The 19,708-nt window shown below is 40.5% G+C and overlaps 1 protein-coding gene across 1 annotated transcript; it reads left to right on the top strand.

Annotated features, from left to right (window-relative positions):
- Window positions 1–345: 345 nt before the first annotated feature.
- On the top strand, window positions 346–19,211 carry LOC146970655 (solute carrier family 25 member 36-A). Its single transcript, XM_085804148.1, has 7 exons — window positions 346–826; window positions 3,153–3,317; window positions 6,333–6,410; window positions 9,036–9,136; window positions 15,049–15,115; window positions 15,218–15,507; window positions 16,094–19,211. The coding sequence occupies exons 1-7, from the start codon at window positions 786–788 to the stop codon at window positions 16,285–16,287; spliced, it is 936 nt and encodes a 311-aa protein (XP_085660274.1). The 5' UTR covers window positions 346–785; the 3' UTR covers window positions 16,288–19,211.
- Window positions 19,212–19,708: the final 497 nt, after the last annotated feature.

The raw sequence follows: 19,708 nt of genomic DNA, 5'->3' as shown, positions 1-19,708 counted from the left end.
ACAAAATTTAAGCCTTTACATGAAATAGCTTAGTCAAGTGAATTAACCACATAGCACATCAACATAACCTAATTATATTAACTATTAATAATTATAGTATTGCCAAGGTCATGTTAATCTACCACTGCCATAACCATCTGCTATGCAAGGCTACCAAATTGCTAAATCAATCCATACGTCTGAGAATCTTCTTTGGCTTGCACGTCAGAGTAATGTAAATGCAGTAACCATAGACTGTAAAGGCAGTAACGCAGCTCTTGATTCATTCAATTTGAACATGCGAACGGAGCATGATATGGGCGGAGACGACGTGACGTCACGGGGCAGGCTGGCCAATTGCGGCGTGTGTTGTCCAGCCTATGGTTGTACAGTAAATACTATGAGCTCTGCCTCCTTCACTGTCGCTGCAGCGATGAAAGCAGAGGAGAAAACCCAGAGAAACCCCTGCATGAGCCATAAAGCCGTCTGATAGCGCTGAGATATTCTTCCTGCGGTCGCTATAGCCAGGTGAGGTCGAAGCTTCCCACCGGTTGAGCCGAAGATATCTGTATCGGAGGAGGACCTGAGCCCGCTGAGAGAGGCGGAGGAGGGGGGTTTGTCGGCCCTCTGCAGTCTGAATCACCGGAGACTCGCCCCACTCGCTGGTTCATCATCGACGTCGTTTGGCCCTTCGACGTGCGCATCCTCACGGAGGGAGAAAGCGACGGGAAGGGACGGGAACCGAGCCCGTGTTTGGCCCTCTGCCGCAGCCCCGAGGAGCGCTGCTTGGCAGGGCATGCTGAATAATGAGCCAAAGGGACACACTGGTTCATTTGTTCGCCGGAGGGTAAGTCACGCAGCGTGTGTCATGTATGAACTGTCTGGATTTGTTTTTAATTTACAGCCACAGCTCTGAAATATGGGATTATTATTCGTCTGGTGTACCTCGTTATTAGGCTAACAAGGACAATTTTTTCACGCAGCGTGTGCACGTCAGTGTCAAAACCGTGAGTTCAAACAACACTTCCGGTGAACACTTCAAAACATGTAACTTTGTACCGTAAATTAAGAAAGGCATAATGAGTTTTAGCATGTATTTGCCTTCAAATACTCCCTTTTGTTTCAGCTGAGTTTTTAAAAAATCGTTTTACACGCCTAAATACATAGTGACAATAATGTATGCTTTTATTTTGAAGGCAAGTTAAATTTATTTCCGGTCTTTCTCTTGTGAGCCTGACTAGGGTCTTCTGCAGCCACAGGAGTGCAACTCATTATCTCCAGAGATTTAACATTTTAACAACCTGAGAAATTAAATACACGAATGAAATGAAAGGCCAGTTACATTTACAGAATCGGTGGTGTGTTTAACTTATGTATCTTTCATTACTGACAGATAGTAAGAAGTATTGAAATCCCACCTCATAAAAAACAAACAAAGGCTATTTGGGGTTCCAACACATTTTCATGCCAATTATTACCTTTATTTACAGCAGATTAGCATTACCCTGTAAACATCTGTGATAGTATTCATTCCCAACAATACTCATCTGAGGATTTTTACCGTGTTGCATGAGCAATAGGTGGAATTATTTTAGTGCCATGTCTTTGTATTTTGCAGTTCCCGTGGCTACTTTCATGAATTCTGTTGTTCATTTGAAAACCACCAAAAAGGCCACAAAGTGTGGACAATACAGTGAGACTGTAGATGAAACATGCACACTGTGCAAGAGCTAAGCAACACTTCTCACTCACAATTCTGCAAATAGGCCAAATGGCTTCTTCATTAAAGCACAAATAAACACAGGTGGAGCACGCAGGTTATACAGTATGTCTTGTTTTTGATCAGTGTAGTCAGTTTCTCCGCCGCTGTTGCCTGTTCTTTTAACCCTGCATTAAACCATTGACATTTAGATATGGTAATTTCATTGCACCACAGCTCTACTTTTATCTCCCTGAAAGTCTGAAAACCACACTCTTGTGTTTTCCAGTCTTCTATAAACACAAATCTGATTTGCTTTCCATAAAAATCTGAGCAGGCAGCCTTGACTGAGTGCTTCCTCTCACAACCACTGAGCACATACATGCAGCAGCCAGCATAGCCCTGAAAGTAGGCCAAGGGTCACGGCTGCCTGTGAGCATGAATGTGGGTCGGTCTTTTGAAAGGTAAATATAGCTGGTGCTACTCTAAAGCGAGCGCTGCTAGAGAAATTCTCTGCAGTGGGGATGTTACGATATATCACTCAAGGACTACAATTTGTATTCACTTTACCTCACCTACTGAGCATTTGTATAATTCGTTACAACAGTTAACAAGCGCTTTACAGCTTTGGGGTGGTTTAACTCTGTAGCTTTGTCCATGCAAGTCCTATTGTGGAAAGCACTGAGCCCTTGGTGAAAGCAGAGGGGATCAACCAATGTGCACATATGGCACAGCGACAAACATTGTTTTTAGATGATGTCTGTTAGTCTTTAAATATTATGTACTAATTTCTATCAAATAATGGGATAGACGATACAGTGATATTTGATGCATTAATCAATGCATTATGTTTTTTTAGATACTGAGTGTGAGACGGACTGGAATTAGATCAGTTTTAGTTTGTTTACATGTTGCTGATGGCTTCAGTTAGATTAGAGGTTAAAGTCCAAGCAACATGATCACGAGCTTCTTTGGTTCATTTGTAAACAGTCTTTATTTATGGTGTGTGTGTGTGTGTGTGTGAGTTCAGCTAAACAGCAGTCTTAATTTCTCATCTTCTCGAATAGCAAAAGGTCAGCTAAGTGGTTACAGTTACACTGAGCCGTAGTCAGTTTCCTCTGGACTTAAACCAGTCAAATACCCAAAAAGTACAGTCTACTCTTGATTGCAGACACATTGCAGTATCACAACATCAGGTCATGGTGTGTAGATGTCTGCCTGTTCCTAGATAATTATAGAGCTAAAATAAATAACAGATTATATTACCAGTGGGTGGGGAAATACACAACAAAAGAAATGGGCACAATACGGATGTGATTTTGAACAAATCTAATAATGATATTAGAGTTGGACATTTACATAATGGATGAGCCAAAAAGAACATAGAAAACTAAAACACATGTCAGTATTTTGATCTGTCACTTTCTTGCCTCGTCGTCCTTGTGTTTGAACCAATTCCCTGATTACTTTGTAGATGTGGAGGCACCGTGGGCGCTATTTTGACTTGTCCTCTGGAAGTGGTGAAGACCAGACTGCAGTCGTCCTCCATCACGCTCTACATCTCTGAAGTCCAGCTCAGCACCGTCAATGGAGCCAGTGTGGCCCGTGTCGCTCCACCAGGGCCCTTGCACTGTCTCAAGTAAGGAGGATGATGTTACTAGCTTTTCTTTATCAGGTTTCAACGCAGTTGGGAAAACATACCGAATTGTGAATTCTTGTTTTGAAATAGATATTGCGTTGGGATTATGTCGTATGACGTAACATCAGTTTTGTGTTTTCTGGTCTGAGTGTAAGTTGAAAAGAACAGTGACTATTGATACTAATATATTTATTGATACTAATATATTTCCATTTACGTTTTCAAAATATTTCTCTATAGATAAGGGAGATAAGGGTATGAACAGCCATTGGGTTATTACAAACAGGAGTTAACTTGACACAAATTGTAATGATAAGACGCAAATGTGCAGCAGAAATTGAGGCAAAGGCATTGATTGATTGGTTTCAAAATGTGTCGGCCTGCCAGAATATTTGGAGTTACCCTGAGTTGTGTAACACAGTCAATGAGCAGGAAGAACAATGTCTAAAAGAGACTAATGAAATTCCTGCTAAGTTTTGAGCTGTGACACAAACAGACTGTGTTTGTCCTCTATGCATATGCTCATATGCTGTAATTATCACACAGCTTTTTATAACCAAAAAACACAACCTGAAACAGTCTATTGTGCTTTCCAGTGATTTTGTGACAATTGTAACTATAATCTCACTGTGAGTTATGAGTTTTAAAACAGTAGTTGCTAAGAACAAATGCTTTTGGAGTATAATTATTTTCTTCAGTCTGAGATGGAGTGTTACATCACCATAAAATAACACTTGCAAAAAAAGAAAAAGACATCAACACGTTGTCAACAGCCAGTGGATTTGGCCTATTGGCCTATCCCCAAAGTATCTATTTCTGTTTTGCTCAACTCATTTGGATATGGTTTGAATCATTGTGAAGCCGAACAACATGGTATCACAAAATGGAAAAGAACTGTTTGCAGATATCCTTAAGCTGCGCCAGGGACATTTTTGATTGTAAAGGAATTCCCCTTTTTTGGGAAATACTGATTTGATAGATAACCACAGAATCTTCCATCAAAATACTTCAGCTCATAATTTATTTTAAGTTTCGTTTTTGGCCCTTAAGCTCTGTGATTGTGGGAGTACAGTACTTTCTTTAGACTACTACTTGGAAACCTGAGTAAGAAATACCCAAAGAATTGTTCCGTTTTTCCTGCAATGTGATATGTCATGTCATTACTCCTTTCATTAAACACAAAGAAAAGATGGGAAGTGAGAGTGTAGGGGAAATTGACACTGGTTAGGTGTTTATTTTGAGCCTACTAAAAACAAGTGTGGCTGGAAACTTGTAATCCATGTTGGACGCCCTGAAGAATAAACAGCGTTTAAATAAATATTCAACATGGCCACAGAACCTTACTCTTGTCTGTCACCATGTATGTCACGCTGTGTTAAACATGCTGCATAATGCAAAAGCTACTGTGTGTAGAATTTTCCACTGCCAAATGCTTGTGTTAATTGTTTTGCAAATTAGGTGTCTTTGACAAATTATTAATCTCCTGTTTTACTGCATGTTTCTGCATAAATGTTGCTTTTTAACACGGATTTACAGGAAATTCAGCTTTATAGGTCAAATACTAATCAGACACTAGGATAGATGGTGGTGTTTTTCTCTTACATTTGTTAGGCTGAAAAATTGATTTGTTCACACAGGCTGTCAAAGTGGAAATGTTTTCTTTGCAGCGTTTCTGCCTCAATGAGACTTTGTTATCAACACTTTCTTCAGGATTTTGTTCAGTAATACTGGACTGATGCCCGCTTTTGAGAGATTGCAGTTAATCTGGGCATTGTTTTGAGCTCAACATTGGTTTTATGGTGGCATAGGCCAACTTCTTGTGTTGTCCTTGAGCTACAACAGACAGTGTACGCCACGATACAGAGTGGAACAGGGCAGAAAATGGCTGAGCAGTATGGCAGGGAGAGTAAAAAAAAAAAGAAAAAAGGAATCAAAATGTCTCAACATGCACCGCAGTGCTGGCCTACTTCCATTGAGAACACTGCCACTGTATGAGGAGATATCATACACTGTTAAATCATTTCTGAGGTGGTGTTTAACCATGAGTATAGCTTTGCAAATAGGGTTAGTTTGAAGGCAGAACTCACAACCCCCAAGCTGAGCAAAATACTGCATTACTGCTCTAGTATGGATTTGGGCCATTTCTTGTTTTTAATGGTCTGGGTCAGGTTTAGTCTAGCCACTATCATAAGAATGTTTATGTCTCCCATAAGACCTTTTTTTTTTATCTGGCGTGGAAGACCATCTTTTGTGTTTTGGGTCCTTTTTATTTCTTTCCAAGAGCCCTTTATTGTTTTCTTTGAAAGTAGTTTGTATCAGTGAATGAAAAAAGGTGCAACAAATGAAGGCTCCCAAGCTGTGTGTATTCTGAATTAGGTTACTGGGTTAGACTGGAGACAGGTGAAGTCTTTTGAAGTCAGGTACCAACATGTGTGGTGACCTCATAACCACTATCAACACCCACAGATCTGGGTCACTGTGGGTGACACCTGTCATTTCATCTTTTTTTTTTTCCTAGGCTATCCAGTATGTCGATAGTGAGACAGTGTATAATGCCAGGCTGTATTGAGTGTCAACTTTTGGCAGAAGGCCCAAGAAGTAAGAATTTACTGGTCTATCTGCTTAGAGCGCCCACATCAGACATAAATTTAGCCACAAACAGAAGTTGTGCCAAAGGAAATGCTGTCTCAACAGTTTGACCTGCACTTTGAAGGACTTTCTAATTCCAGTGGCTCTTTTCTATGACCGTAAAGCACATGAGCTATATATATATATATATATATATATATATATATAGTGTATATAGTGTGTGTGTATATATATATATATATATATATAGCTGTCTTCCCAGTCCTCCAGCCAGTCGTGTGATTATTAATACCCAATGGTGTACATTTTTATGAAGTATAATTCCTGGATATTAAATGCACTGTATTCTTTCTCTGCACTCTAATGGAATAACCAATTAAACTCAAACAGAGTTGTTAAATGAAATGTTTTCTGCCTCTTTTGCAGGTTAATTCTAGAGAGAGAAGGACCTCGTTCACTCTTCAGAGGACTGGGACCCAACCTTGTGGGTGTGGCACCTTCCAGGTATGTCCACTATTATCTACAGTATTGTGTTCACCCATCTTCTTACTTGAGCCTTCATGCCCAGGCTATCTTGAGCAAAGAGAAAAGTAAATAACCTTTGCTTCTATATCTGATCTCACACAGTTATCAGCACCAGCTTGATCTGTTATCAAAAAAGTGAAGGCATGTCTGCGTCATTTATTTCACACCTTACATGAAAACTAGAAAGTAGGCACACATTTTTTTTGCCTAGGAATACATCTGCTGCTGCAAAATCTTCTTTGCTTTTTTTCCCTAGTTCCCAGCTCACTTGGAGCTTAATGTTGACAGTAATAATAGCAGGTCACAAATACACAAATGAATAGAGCTAAAGTCATGGAAATGCAACGGAAATCTGTGCTGCAAATCCCAGCGGAAATGAGCAGGTTCTCTCACTCTTAGCTTAGCTGGTTCTGGTTGCGTAACAGCCTGGAGTCAGTCAATCCGAGTCTGAATGAGACTGCAGCAACTGCAGGCGTTGGCCAGCTGTGGCAGCGACTGATGCTGTTGTGTGTTATCATCACAATGGGGTTCCTATATTAAGGCAGTTGTGTTTGTTACTAATCTCCCTGCCCTTGATCTGTCTAGTTCATCCTAGCTTCCGCTGCATCACATTGTCATCCTCTGCCCGTAGGTTCATTGTATATCCGTCTCCCCCTCTGACTCATCCTTTCCATACTCCTATAGTCTGTTTCTATTTCTCCTGCCTTGTATGCCAACTCATGGTCCTTCACTATCAATCCTGTGTGACGCAGCCTCTCTGAGGGGTGTGTTTTGTGTGTGTGTGTGTGTGTTTTTTTCCCCCCTGTGGGCTAGTTGTCCAGCTGTAGAAGTGGCAGCTTATTTCCTACTCACGACAGCTATAGCAAACGGCGCTATAGGATGTTGTTGTTACATAAGTGTGAACCGGATGAACTCTATGCCGTTTTATGTAGCAGTTTAAATCCTAAGGTTTTCTGTTTTTCTGCAGTTCCAGACTGCGCCACATTACAGAAACAATGCATCACATACAAACTGCATATTTGTACCTAATTGTCTCACCACTTCACTGAAGCTGCATCACACTAAGCAGTGTATGTGTTTAACTTTTTCATTGCTTTATTGCCACAACATAACAGACATAAAATCCAGACATGTTTTTGTTGTTCTTTCATTCAGAATTTCTTGTAATTAAAAATGTTATTTGGGGTCAGTTGCTGCTTTGGGATCTTAAATAGAATTCAAAATGTAGCATTTTGATAGGTATGACATTTAGACATTTTTAAAGGCAGTCTTTTTTTTTTTTTTGCATTTCACAGGTCTGTTCACAAACATAAAAAATGCCAACTCTGAACACTGAGGCAGATCAATTTGCACATTTATTTTAGGATTAGACATGAAAACACCTAACGAGTAGTCTGTCCCTCACGGTAATCGGTAAAAACTCCCTAATTTTTAAAAGTTTTTCAGTTGAGGAGTCAGAAGCAACACAAAATCTTCACTCATTATTCAGAGCAGCCAGATTAATCACTTCAGTCTTTAGCTGCAGGTTAAATGTAATTGATTCTTCAAGGAAGATGCTCAAAAAAAAAAGAGGAAAAAAAAGGCCAATGCACTATGAGTTATTGATCAACATGCAGCCATCAGTGCCTGCCAGCGGAAGATTCCAGTTTTGAAGATGTATGGCAATTTGAAACGTTTCCACTCCATTTAATCAATGTCTGTCGTAGTCAGCTTGAGCGTTAGATGTAATATAACTGAATGAAATGACTGATTTATTACTTCATTTCTCTGTGAGAGGAGGTCTGGGTTGCCAGGCTACACAGTTAATCTCTCCTGTTATAATTAGGAAACAGCACACTGACGCTGGAAAGCCAAAAACATCTTCTAATGCTAATGAGTGCACGGTTCAGTGGGGATGCTGCCGGCGTTCATTAGCAGCACACACTCCTCAGACGTGCATATGGAGCAGCTTGCACCAACAGCATCACTCGTTACGTAGGAGAGATGCACATACGAACGCAGAGCCGAGCCGCTCGCATAATTCATCTGCAGAGGAACATGATGATGTCGTGCATGCTCTCAGCTCAGATTCGGGGCAGGGAGGAGAGGTCACGCGGTTTAATTCCACTCAGCAGAAATGTTGACTAAATCCTGTGATTTTTATTTAGCGAGAAGCAGCCAGAATCATGAGAGATAAATCTGCTACTAAAGCATGCCATGAAATTGAGACACACGCACATACGCACGTTCAGTAAGCACAGATAAACTCCTATCCGTGGCTTGTTTTTATATGGGATATTAGCTGGCCCTGCTCTATTCTGCTGCATGTGTTCATGTACAATTCAAACAGTATTTTGTTTCAGGTGGTTGAAATACTAAATAATTTCCTATTATGCTATTCTTGATATAAACCACACGGTTTCACAATTTGCCTTTTTGTTTTTTTGATTTACGTAAATGATGGTTACAGTTAATTAAGTACAATTAAATTCCTTCATGCTGAACATTGTTTTTGGCTGCAAACAGTGCCCTTATTCAGCATGATCAGTGTTGCATGTGTGGGGAATGAAGCAGCATTACCCTCTCCCAGTGTTTTCTAACCTCTGTGTTGTTGTTTTGTCACAGGGCGATCTACTTTGCGGCCTATTCAACAGCTAAGGAGAAGCTGAATGGAGTGCTGGAGCCAGACTCCACCCAGGTGCACATGGTGTCTGCTGGGATGGCAGGTAATGACAGCTCCCTCTCCCCCCTCCCTTCTGTCTGTTGGTCTGTCGCTGTCCGTTAAATCTGCCTGTTTGTCTGTCTGTCAGTCTGCCTGGGCAGTGTAGATCACCAGTGGGTTTTATTTATGGAAAAAAAAACATGTTAAAGAAGTATTGAGTTTGTCGTCATGAGACAAATTTCTTTTTTTCTTTATCTTTTCATCACCCCCTCCTCCCCCCCACAATTTGTAGTATCCCTGAAGTTTCACTTCATCACCACCCCCTCTCCCCTTTCCATATACATGTGTGGGATGGGGGGTCTTCACAAATTTAAAAGCTTGTGGATATTTAAAGCATGCAAAAGCTAACTAATACTCTATGTTTTAAGTAAGCATTACATAGCTCTTTCATGTATAGAAATATTACATATAAACAATAGGGGGTTAAACAGAAAGCACAATTTAAGACTCTCAGGATCAAACCGACAAACTTGAATGTGGTGACAGACAGTAGTCTCACTAGTTTACTGTGACACCGACCTATGAAAGATATATGTATCCATGTTGTACACGCTGTACCTTCTACAGTCGAGGTATTTCAAAGTAAAGAGTCTATCTGTCATCTCACTTACATCTGGATATTGAGAAAAATGACCATACATACAGTCACACATTCACATAGTACATCTTTACCACTTACTCTCAGCAGATTTTTTCTGAACATGTCCTTTGTCTAAATACACTAAGATAATGCAGTATCTTGTCTCTTCGTGGTGGCCTTGACAGCCCACATACAGCTGAAGTAACAAAACCTCTTATCAGCACTAAATCCAGATGAGTAACAGCAGCAAGTCAGAGTCAGGCTACAATGTGCCAGTGCTGGCATTTATCCCATGACGAAAAGAAGAAAACCACATGGTCCTCAAAGTTTAGGTTGTGCTTTCCTCTTCTCCTAGCCCTGTTGTCTCCCCATGTCTTTTTTTTTTTTTAATCCCCCTCGCCCTTCTTTCCTCCTTTTTTTTATTCTTTAATTTTGAGGCCTCTCCAGAGGACTCTGTAAATGGTTTAACATCCCAGTTGTTACTTAAACAGTGTGGTCTGGGCCCCCTTCTTTGCTCTGTGTGTATAGAGGAGAGAGCACGGTCCCCAAAGGTCAACCGGGGCCCCTGGCACTCGGGCGGACACGTCAGGTAGCACCCCATTTCTTTACACTGGTATGATGAAAACCATGGTGATTTTTATGAATATTAGAAAGTTCATGATGGTTATTCATTTGTAATGATAATACCATTCCTCATGGCAGTGTTGTTTGCTGCTGGTTTGTAGTTTTTTTTAGGTTCTTCTCTTCATACGGTTTTGTTACTGCTTAGTCTTGACACACACATTCCTCCCTTCCCCTTAGCCTATTGTCTTGTTCCATCAACATAGTAAAGGTAAAGTAATGACACAAAAGAAATGCTAACCTTGTCACTGCCACAGAAGCTTGCAATTGCTGTGCTTTTTGTTTGTTTGTGTTTGTCATCTTCCATCAACACCATTAGTGCCTCAGTCATGTCTTTACAAGAAGAATGGGTTTTCAAGGAGAAGGAGAAGCTCTCCCCCAGATCTCAGGTGCTCCAGTAGGTCACCTGTATAGTGTGCATGTCGTTTATCAAGACTGAGGTCTCCGCTTCATAAAAACACAAATCAATACTTGATACCAATATGCAGTGAAGGTGAAGAATTGTAAAGTAGTGAATGGAAACGTAACAACATATGAAACAGACAAAAGAGTCCTGCCCCTCCCCCACACACATTCTTTATCAACATGTTAGTCACATAGCAGTTAACTTGAGGATATACTGTAACATGACCTTAGTCCAGACGCCACAAGTGCTGGTCAGCTGTCTTCATGGGCAAACATCTGTGTCACTGATTTACACAAACACCCCATTGTCTTTCATATGCACACGTTTTCCACACTCTCCTTCAAACTCGTCAGCACTGAGAATTAGCAGCTTTAGTGACTGAACCGCTACACTTTACCCAGATGCTGGAAAATTGTTGCCAGTTTTGTAAAGTAACTCTGAGGAGTCACTGCTGTGAATCGTTGGCCTCCTTTCTCCGCAGGGAAAGGAGGTTAGGCTACTCCTTTTTTTTCTCTCGGCAGTTAATCTAAAGCATACTTGTCTTCTCTGAATGTAGGTCAATCTCGTGTGGAGAGACCGCACAGGCATTATGAGCTATAGAAAGATCATAATGCAGTACATGCAGTGGCAAGCCAATATGCAGATACAGTTATTCACGCTGAGGTTCAACTCAGGGACGTGGTAGCTTGTATTGGCGGCACATGGATCTACTTAACAAAATTACTAAGCTGGCAAACGAGTGGGGTTCACTTCCACCACCGGAGAGGTCTGTTACTTTGTGCCATGTGTGAATTTTGTGACTGCCCTGGTTGCCCTGATAGGTTTATACAGTGGCATGAATTTAGTACATAGTGTACACTGTTAAGTTCACACATTTTATCTACACTTTTATATAAATATTGATGATAAATGAGTCAATTTTTTGTTTATTTACATTTTACTCCACATGTGTAATTAATGAGCACATGTCCTGTTAACCTGTTCAGGTGTCCTGCTAAGGTCACTATAATATATTTGAACAAAAAACACAAAAAAATACACAATAAATGATTGCCAAACTTTACATAACAATAATTTAAAATTATGAATATTTATAAGACTTTTTCTACAGGCTGAAAAATACTTAATTAAAGGTACATTGTGTAAGAATTACTCCCATCTAGCGGTGCGGTTGTAGATCGCAAGCAACTCAGTCGTATTTTTCATGCTGCATTCACGTGAAATCGGTTAGATGGCAGACGGACAACAGCCACTGCAGGTAACAGCTTAAACAAGCCTTTATGTAAACAAGTGGCCCGTCAGCACGAGGCAAAACAATACACGTGACAATATGTTGTCATGGCGATGTCGTATTGTTGACCTGACCCACGTTTTACCGGCTTTCTCTGGACTTCTGTGACTAAAATGACATCTGGTTTGTTACCGACGGCCGTTTTTCCGACTGCACCTGAATGCAGCATTCACGTGCAGTCCTCACGGTCCTCACTGCGTTACCGTGGTGACTTTTCACAGACGCCACCTCGACCTGAGCCGACAGCTCCGGTGTCTCCGCTGAGTTTCCGTGGTTTCCTACGTCACGCTGCCACTGAACGTAAAAACATGGCGGCACGACATGGCAGCCAGCACCGAGCTTACCCGCTCGATGTATATGAATGATACGAAATTCAGAGCTTACCGGAACACTTAAGTTTATTGATGGGGGTAATTATTGATGAATGAAAAACGTACTTTTGAAAGAAATAATCGATTTTCGTGAATAGATAACAGGAGAAGTTACACAACGTACCTTTAAGTATTTTTATTTTGTGACATCATATCCTGTGACATTGAAGAAGACTTGCTTGATAACTCCTGTAGCTGTTATTTGATGCATTATTTGCAGAAACAGGTTGGCTCTCTAGAGACACAATTTTATTCATGTTATTCAAGGACAGTTTAATGTTTTTTTTTTTTTTTAATCTGTCCCAGTTTTTTACAATATCAGGTTTGGGCCAGAGTGGTATTTGGGGCGGACTGAGTTAAATTTACTGTTCCACCTCATTTCACTTCAAGTTTTCATCACATTCTCGTAAAACAGTCTCCTCACTCCTTTCATCACCATCGTCCACCAATTAGTCTGTTGAACACAACGACAAGGTTAGCATTTCCACCTGCCTCACTTTATTAACCACCATTTTATAAAGCATTTGATTCCGTTCTTTCTCTGATATGTAGAATATAAACTGATAATGGCACAATGATAATGAAGAATAAGTCTTCAATTTTATTTTCTGCCTTTGTGTTTGTACCTGTGTGTCACCTCGCTTCGGTGAGATGGAGCTGGAGGTTTGGACTGGGTTGGCTTTTGTTCAGTCAACATTTTTTCTTTAATCAGGTTGATAAAAGGAGTAAAGGGAGGGGATCAATTATTATAAAGTGAAAGTAAAAGAAATGTAAAACAATTTAATTGAACGAATAACAGTAAGCTAGAGGGCATGGGGGCATAGAGGTGGGATAAGGATTTGGGGAAAGATGGGGGGGAGGTCAGTCCTTCACCTCCCATCTCTTCCTCATCTACCTGTACAGTACCAGTGGGTTGGGGTGGGTGGTTGTTGGGGTTGGGGGGGGGGTGGATGTGACTGCTGCTTGTGTGTGACTGTGGTACAGAAAAGCCTGTGTCTATTTTAGGGCTTTACTGTAAAGCTTTCACCCCTGCGTGATTTGGTGGGACACCCCCGCCATCTGAGCCCCCCATATCTGCAGGCTACTAGCTGCAGCGGGGAGGAGCTGGAGGAGCTTTGCCCCTCCCTCGTGAGTACACACCATAGACGCTACTTCCTTCTACTTCCCTCTTTTTTCTTCTACTTCTTTTTGTTCTGCTCTTCTTCTCTTCAACAGACCTGTGTCATCCTCTCTTCTTCACGCAGTTGCCTTAACGTACGGCTCTGTTGCATTGATACTCTAGATGTAACTCAGGCCTCTTATAGACTCGCCCTCGTCTAGCTCCTTTCTGCAAATGGCCATGTTTTGTTTCTCTGTCATACATCATTTGCATCAGAGACTTTGTGTCATTTCTTAATGATACAAAGTGCTCATTAAGTAACTTTACACCCTACATATCAAACTTATATTACCTGCTGTTCCTACTTAACAAAAACTATCTATCATCCCCTGTAAGCAGCTCAACACAAACACATGCACACACCCACATCTGCCTGCAGAGATGGGTATTCTAAATGCATTCACGGGGATCTCAGTATTGACTGACCCCCCCTGTTTTGAAATAAGATAACATTGAGATTGGCTGGAGAGACCGATGGACATATAAGAACAAGGTTACCCACCACCATTAGGAACTAAAGGCTGCACTAAATTCCACGTCAGAGATTTTCCACTTTTGTGCTGCTGAATAATTGAAGAATCTCATCCAGACACCATCTTGTTTCTCTCTGCTGTCGTAGAAGGGCTTGTTGGGCCAACAGCCTGTCTGTAGTGTCTAACCAGTTAACCACTGGTTTGTTAAATGTTATAGAATAAACCCAAAGATATGCATTCATTGACAAATGAGTGAATGCATTCATATTGCTTTGAAATTTAGAGAAATGTCAAAACTAGAGTCAAATCCACTGTGTTTGACTTGGAAGTTGTGTAAAAAAAAAATGTCAACCGGCGTGTGTATTTCAAACCTTGAAAGTGTAATCGTATTAAAGCACCTTTGTAAGCTCTTTAAGATGAGCTTGTGTTATGATAGAGAACGAACTGATGTTCATTAGAACAAGAGCTCTCATTAGCATTTAAAAGAAATGAATCAGACTGCAGTAGAATAACAATCTGCCACACTCAAAGGCCTAAAATGAATTTGCTGCTTGGCCTCATTTCTCAGTGGTTGCAGTTAGATATTTTTTATGATGATTTAAAAAAAAAAAAAAAAAGCTTAAAGCCTCTGCCTTTTTGTGCTGTTGTTAGTTATAATAGTAATACGTTACCTTAGGAACAGAGCTATGTTTTTTACATGCACCTGAGTAACATTTCACATGAAGAGGATCAATATATAATGTGTGCATTTTTGTCTTATGCATTAGTGATTTTTTTTTTTTTTTAAAGAAATTGATACAAATTTAATCTGAGTTTGTAAATGATAATTCTCTGTAGGAGCATTAGATTGAAACAACTGATTAAAAAAAACGCCAAAGCCAGTTGATCCTGTTTAGTGAAGTGCTTTCTCACTGTCTTGCACAGTATAGAATATTCACTATTGTTGATTATGCTTTGTTTTTTCCCAAGTGTCTCTGCATCTGTCTGAACCTCTGACCTCTTTTGAATTCCCCAGGGTTCACCGCCATCACAGCCACCAATCCCATCTGGCTGATCAAGACCCGTCTGCAGCTGGACGCCAGGTGAGGAATTTCAAATCGTAATGTCACACAGGGTTTTAAGCATACAGTAATAAGAATGAAATGCCACTATCGATAACTTTAACATCTTTTTTGTGAACACAGAAACCGGGGTGAGCGGCGAATGAATGCATTTGAGTGTGTGCGGCGGGTGTACCAGATGGACGGGCTGCGAGGTTTCTACAGGGGCATGTCAGCCTCGTACGCTGGCATCTCTGAGACTGTTATCCATTTTGTCATCTATGAGAGCATCAAACGCAAACTGCTGGAGTCCAAAGCCCACGCCAGCATGGACGAAGAGGAGGAGTCCGTCAAAGATGCCTCAGACTTTGTGGGCATGATGCTCGCAGCAGCCACCTCCAAGACCTGTGCCACCTCCATCGCCTATCCTCACGGTACTCGTCCATCTCACTTAAATCATCTTTCTTTTTCTTTTTCTTAAAGGACAAGACTACCAAATCGATGCTCCTGTTTTTCTTCATGTCAACCAATCCTATTGGCCTGCCTTGTTCTTTAAAGGGAACTGTTAGTTTGCTGCCATATTGACTTGAAAGTGTTTAACCTTAAAGAGCCATTGTTTAGTTAATGGAAAATCTATCTATTGACAAATGGAGTAATGAGATGGTTTTAAAATGTAATGGTAAATTCCACCACAGAAAATGAAGGGTGCCTAATTCTTCTGTTGTTTATAGACCCTAAAGATAAGAATAGATTTAAAGCACTGAGACAGGTTGCATTTTGAGTAAGGCAGTGACTCATTTTTTGGTGCTGAAAAATATCATGGTCCACTTGTGCTATAAATATCAGTATCATTCACCACCTACGTGCGCAGCCCACAGCTGAATGCAACAGTTCAGATACCTTCTGTTTGGATTGTCTCGAGTCATTCTGGGACATTCAACTCAGTGTCTCTAGCAGATGAATTAGTTTGTAGTGTAGTAGTGTATCTAACAGTTTTCTTCCTTCACTCTCACATTGCAGAAGTGATCCGCACACGGCTACGAGAAGAAGGCAGCAAGTATCGTTCCTTCTTCCAAACTCTGCTCACGGTACCCAAGGAGGAGGGATACCGGGCACTGTACCGTGGCCTAACCACCCACCTCGTCCGACAGATCCCCAACACCGCTATCATGATGTGCACCTATGAAGTGGTGGTCTACCTGCTTGGCTGTTAGCCCACCAGAGTTGCCTCCTTCCTGTTAAGAGAAGGAGACGGTTGGCAAGTGACTGAGAAAGATGCCCCTCGGCAAGTGCGGATGAAATGTCAAAATGAAGACCAAAGGAAAACTGAAGATAGTCTAGTGGACCAGGAAAGGACGAATGGAAAACACATGAAGAAAAAGAAAGGAGGAAATTGTCATCAGCATCACCACCTCAAGTTCCCTTTATCAAGCTGCTGGAACAGATAGAGGGCACTATATGTCACAGAAGAGGTAATATGGGTGGAAAAGAGAGGAAAGACACAGGAAACAGAAGGTACCTCTTATGGAAAAGATTTTAAGCACATTTCAGTGGCCTTAATAGAATGGGTTTTAGTTGGTATCATTCTCTCTGAGTGGAGAGTTAAAACTGTGTTTTCCGCTCTCATAGAGAGTAGATTCTGTAAAGGGGGAATGCTTGGCGACATCTTTACTTGACAGGAAAGTTGATAACTAAATGAAGGTTAAGTTCAATAATTCAAGAATCTCTACTTGGCACTTTTCTGCTCTTGCTTCAGTGCTGTGAAACTACTGTCCAATTAAACAAGTTGCAGTTTGTACAATTAAACAAGTTGCAGTTAAGGAATGTTATTTCAAGGTCAAATGTCAGAAGGAAATTTGCTTCTGAAGACAAGGCAAGTCATGTAAATCCACCTATCTTTGCACTACAGAAAGTGTGGCTTCAAGCATTCCCCTCTGAACACTGCAGCTGAACCTCCCCCTCCTCATACGCTTGTAGCAGTGCACTCAGTGGCCAACAACACAATGATGAGCTTGTGATGGCCTGTCACTGTAAAAACACATGCGTCAGACACTAACTAGTGTTTCTAAAGAGTAGGTCGAAAAGCTGACTTTCATTCAGTCTCTGATTTCCTCCAGAGCTCTGTGCCCGGTGGTGACAACGCTGAGGCCGAAGCTGGCCTGCGGCGTCGACAGTTTGTTAGAGCTGAAAAGGGATCGTACACAAGGCCAGCTTCCTCCTACAGCCAGTCGCCGCTCAGGGCTTCAGAATCTCGTGTGAAAACATGAGACCGTCGTGTCCGTTCTGAGATGTGAAGTGTGTGCGACTGTCCAAAAGGTACCGAGTCAAAGTATCTACCATTTAGAGTTCCGCTGCTTGAACATAATGTGACGGTGTGAGGGAATGAGTGAGTGGGACACTGTTGATGGAGTTTCATCATCACCCCCATGACCTTTTTGTGAGAATGTGTGCGTGCGTGAGTCTGACACTTTCACCAGAATGGTCTATAATGAAGAGTGTGTGTGTGTGTATGTATGTGTGTGCTTGTGTGCGTGCGTGTGCATCTGCAGTCATGTGTGCCTGCATGTATAATAAATATCTACTCCAGATTTCCCTCCTATAACTATTAATCTTGCAAGACGTTGTGGGTGTAGAAAAGCTCCTGTACGACACTGGGAGCTTTCATTACCACTCTCATGCCATTCCTTCCTTCCATTGGCTTCCATCTGACCTGATAACATGCACTTTTGTGGCCTTTCAGGGCTTGTGCTTTGCATTTTATTGTGTGGACAGTATAAACTTGTACATTGTAAAAGAAAAAAAAGTATTACTGTATATCAAATGGTATTTTGCGCAACTGTTCTTATAGCAGATATATTGTACAGTTTAGAGTTCTCAGTAGTTGTGAAGGACGTCCAAATGTGTTTATATATTATAGATACTGTATATGCATATCTTTTTTTTTTCTTAGGTCCGTGTATGATCATACTCTAGTTTGCATTTGCAAATGATTGTTTTCATTTTTGTGCAATTTAACATTTGACATGGACTGTTGACATGAGTATTGACGATGCCAGAGTTATTTTTCTGTTTGTTTGTTTTGTCTTTTTGCATTTGTATGTTGCTGTAAGCTGTCATGTAAACATTTGCGTACATGAAAGCCAACAAAAGCTTCAGTACAATTTTTTCATGGTAATATTTGTGCTGGAGTGTTGGTTAGTCATTTTAAAGCATTTATAAAAAAAAAAAAAAAAAGTGTTCCATTTCACAAAGTTAAGGTGTTTCCATCATTCATGATGTTTACATTGTTACTTACTGTCTGTCAGATTTTTTTTGCCATAACATATTTTTTTAAAATATCTGTAAGTGTTATAATGTGAGAGTTCAAGAACTGGAATCAACAACAGCAATTTGGGATTGTTATAGACTGAATTTAAATCTAGTATTATTAGGGAATATCATTTACTGAAGAGGAATGTTGTCTGTGAGACAGTAAATGTCCACTTTTAAAGCTATCACTTCAAAAAGTTCACATGGCTAACTTTTTTTTTCTTCAAATTGTATCCAAGCACCTTATCAAAGTGTGTTCTTTATCACTTTAAAACTTTAAAACTTAAGTCCTCTCACCACAGCTCACAACTCAATTACAGGAAATCCAGTGCATTCAGCCACGATGTTCTTGAGCGCTCTCATTTCTCTCACCTTGTCGCAGGATCATTTCAGGCAAACTGGAGTGCTGTAACTCATAATAGTTATTGATTTCCTGTCTTCATCAACATGTTGCTAGCTCTTAGCTGCACTCTGTGTGTAGAAAAAAAATTGCTGACTCATTTTAACGTCCATGTTTTCCTGCAAAACACTAATTGCTTTTATGTCTATGGCTCCACTGCAGTAATACTTAAGGTCAAATTACTAAAATGTGACACGAACAGACAACTGGATAAACAGTGCAAACATTTCATTCATGTTTTTTACCTCTCACGTCAGTGTCTGTATGCAATTCAATCTCTTTAGCCTGTAAGCTGGGACTGATGCAGTCTCACGCTGGGTTGAATGAAACCTGAATGATGGTCTTTTTTTTTGCCAGCTCACTTGTTGATGTGTTTTTGTTTGTTTGTTTTTAAACACAAAAGTAAATAAAAATACATTTGTAATTATAGCCATGTCAGCCTTTTTATTTACTTATTTACATGTACTGTTATAGAAGTATATACAGTACAGTTTGTGACTCTGAAGTTTAGCATAGGTGACTCTTCATGAATGTACTGTATGGATAATTTATGATGGAAAACCACTACATTTAACATACAGGGTGATAATAATCCTGTACATACATACACCCACTTGCCAGTTTCATATTTGAAATTGAAATGATAAAATAACTTTTACAAGTATATACTGTAACTAATGGGTTTGATGGGGTCCATGAAGTGTTTGTATTTACCCACTCTTACCAGCAGGGGGAGCCAAATAGTTGCATGTTTAATATGCGGAATTCACTGATTTCAGTTTTCTCCTTAATCTCCCAATAATGCAATTGAAAATGCTATAATTAACATTGAAATCACTTAATCAAGTCCTAATTGAAGAGATGAGGGATTTCTTCAACACACACACACACACACACACACACACACACACACACACACACACACA

Source organism: Trachurus japonicus, chromosome 17, assembly GCF_045865225.1.
Source record: "Trachurus japonicus isolate A0001 chromosome 17, Traja_1.0".
In the NCBI taxonomy this organism is placed as follows: Eukaryota; Metazoa; Chordata; class Actinopteri; order Carangiformes; family Carangidae; genus Trachurus; species Trachurus japonicus.
This window is presented reverse-complemented; position numbering and strand designations above follow the sequence as displayed.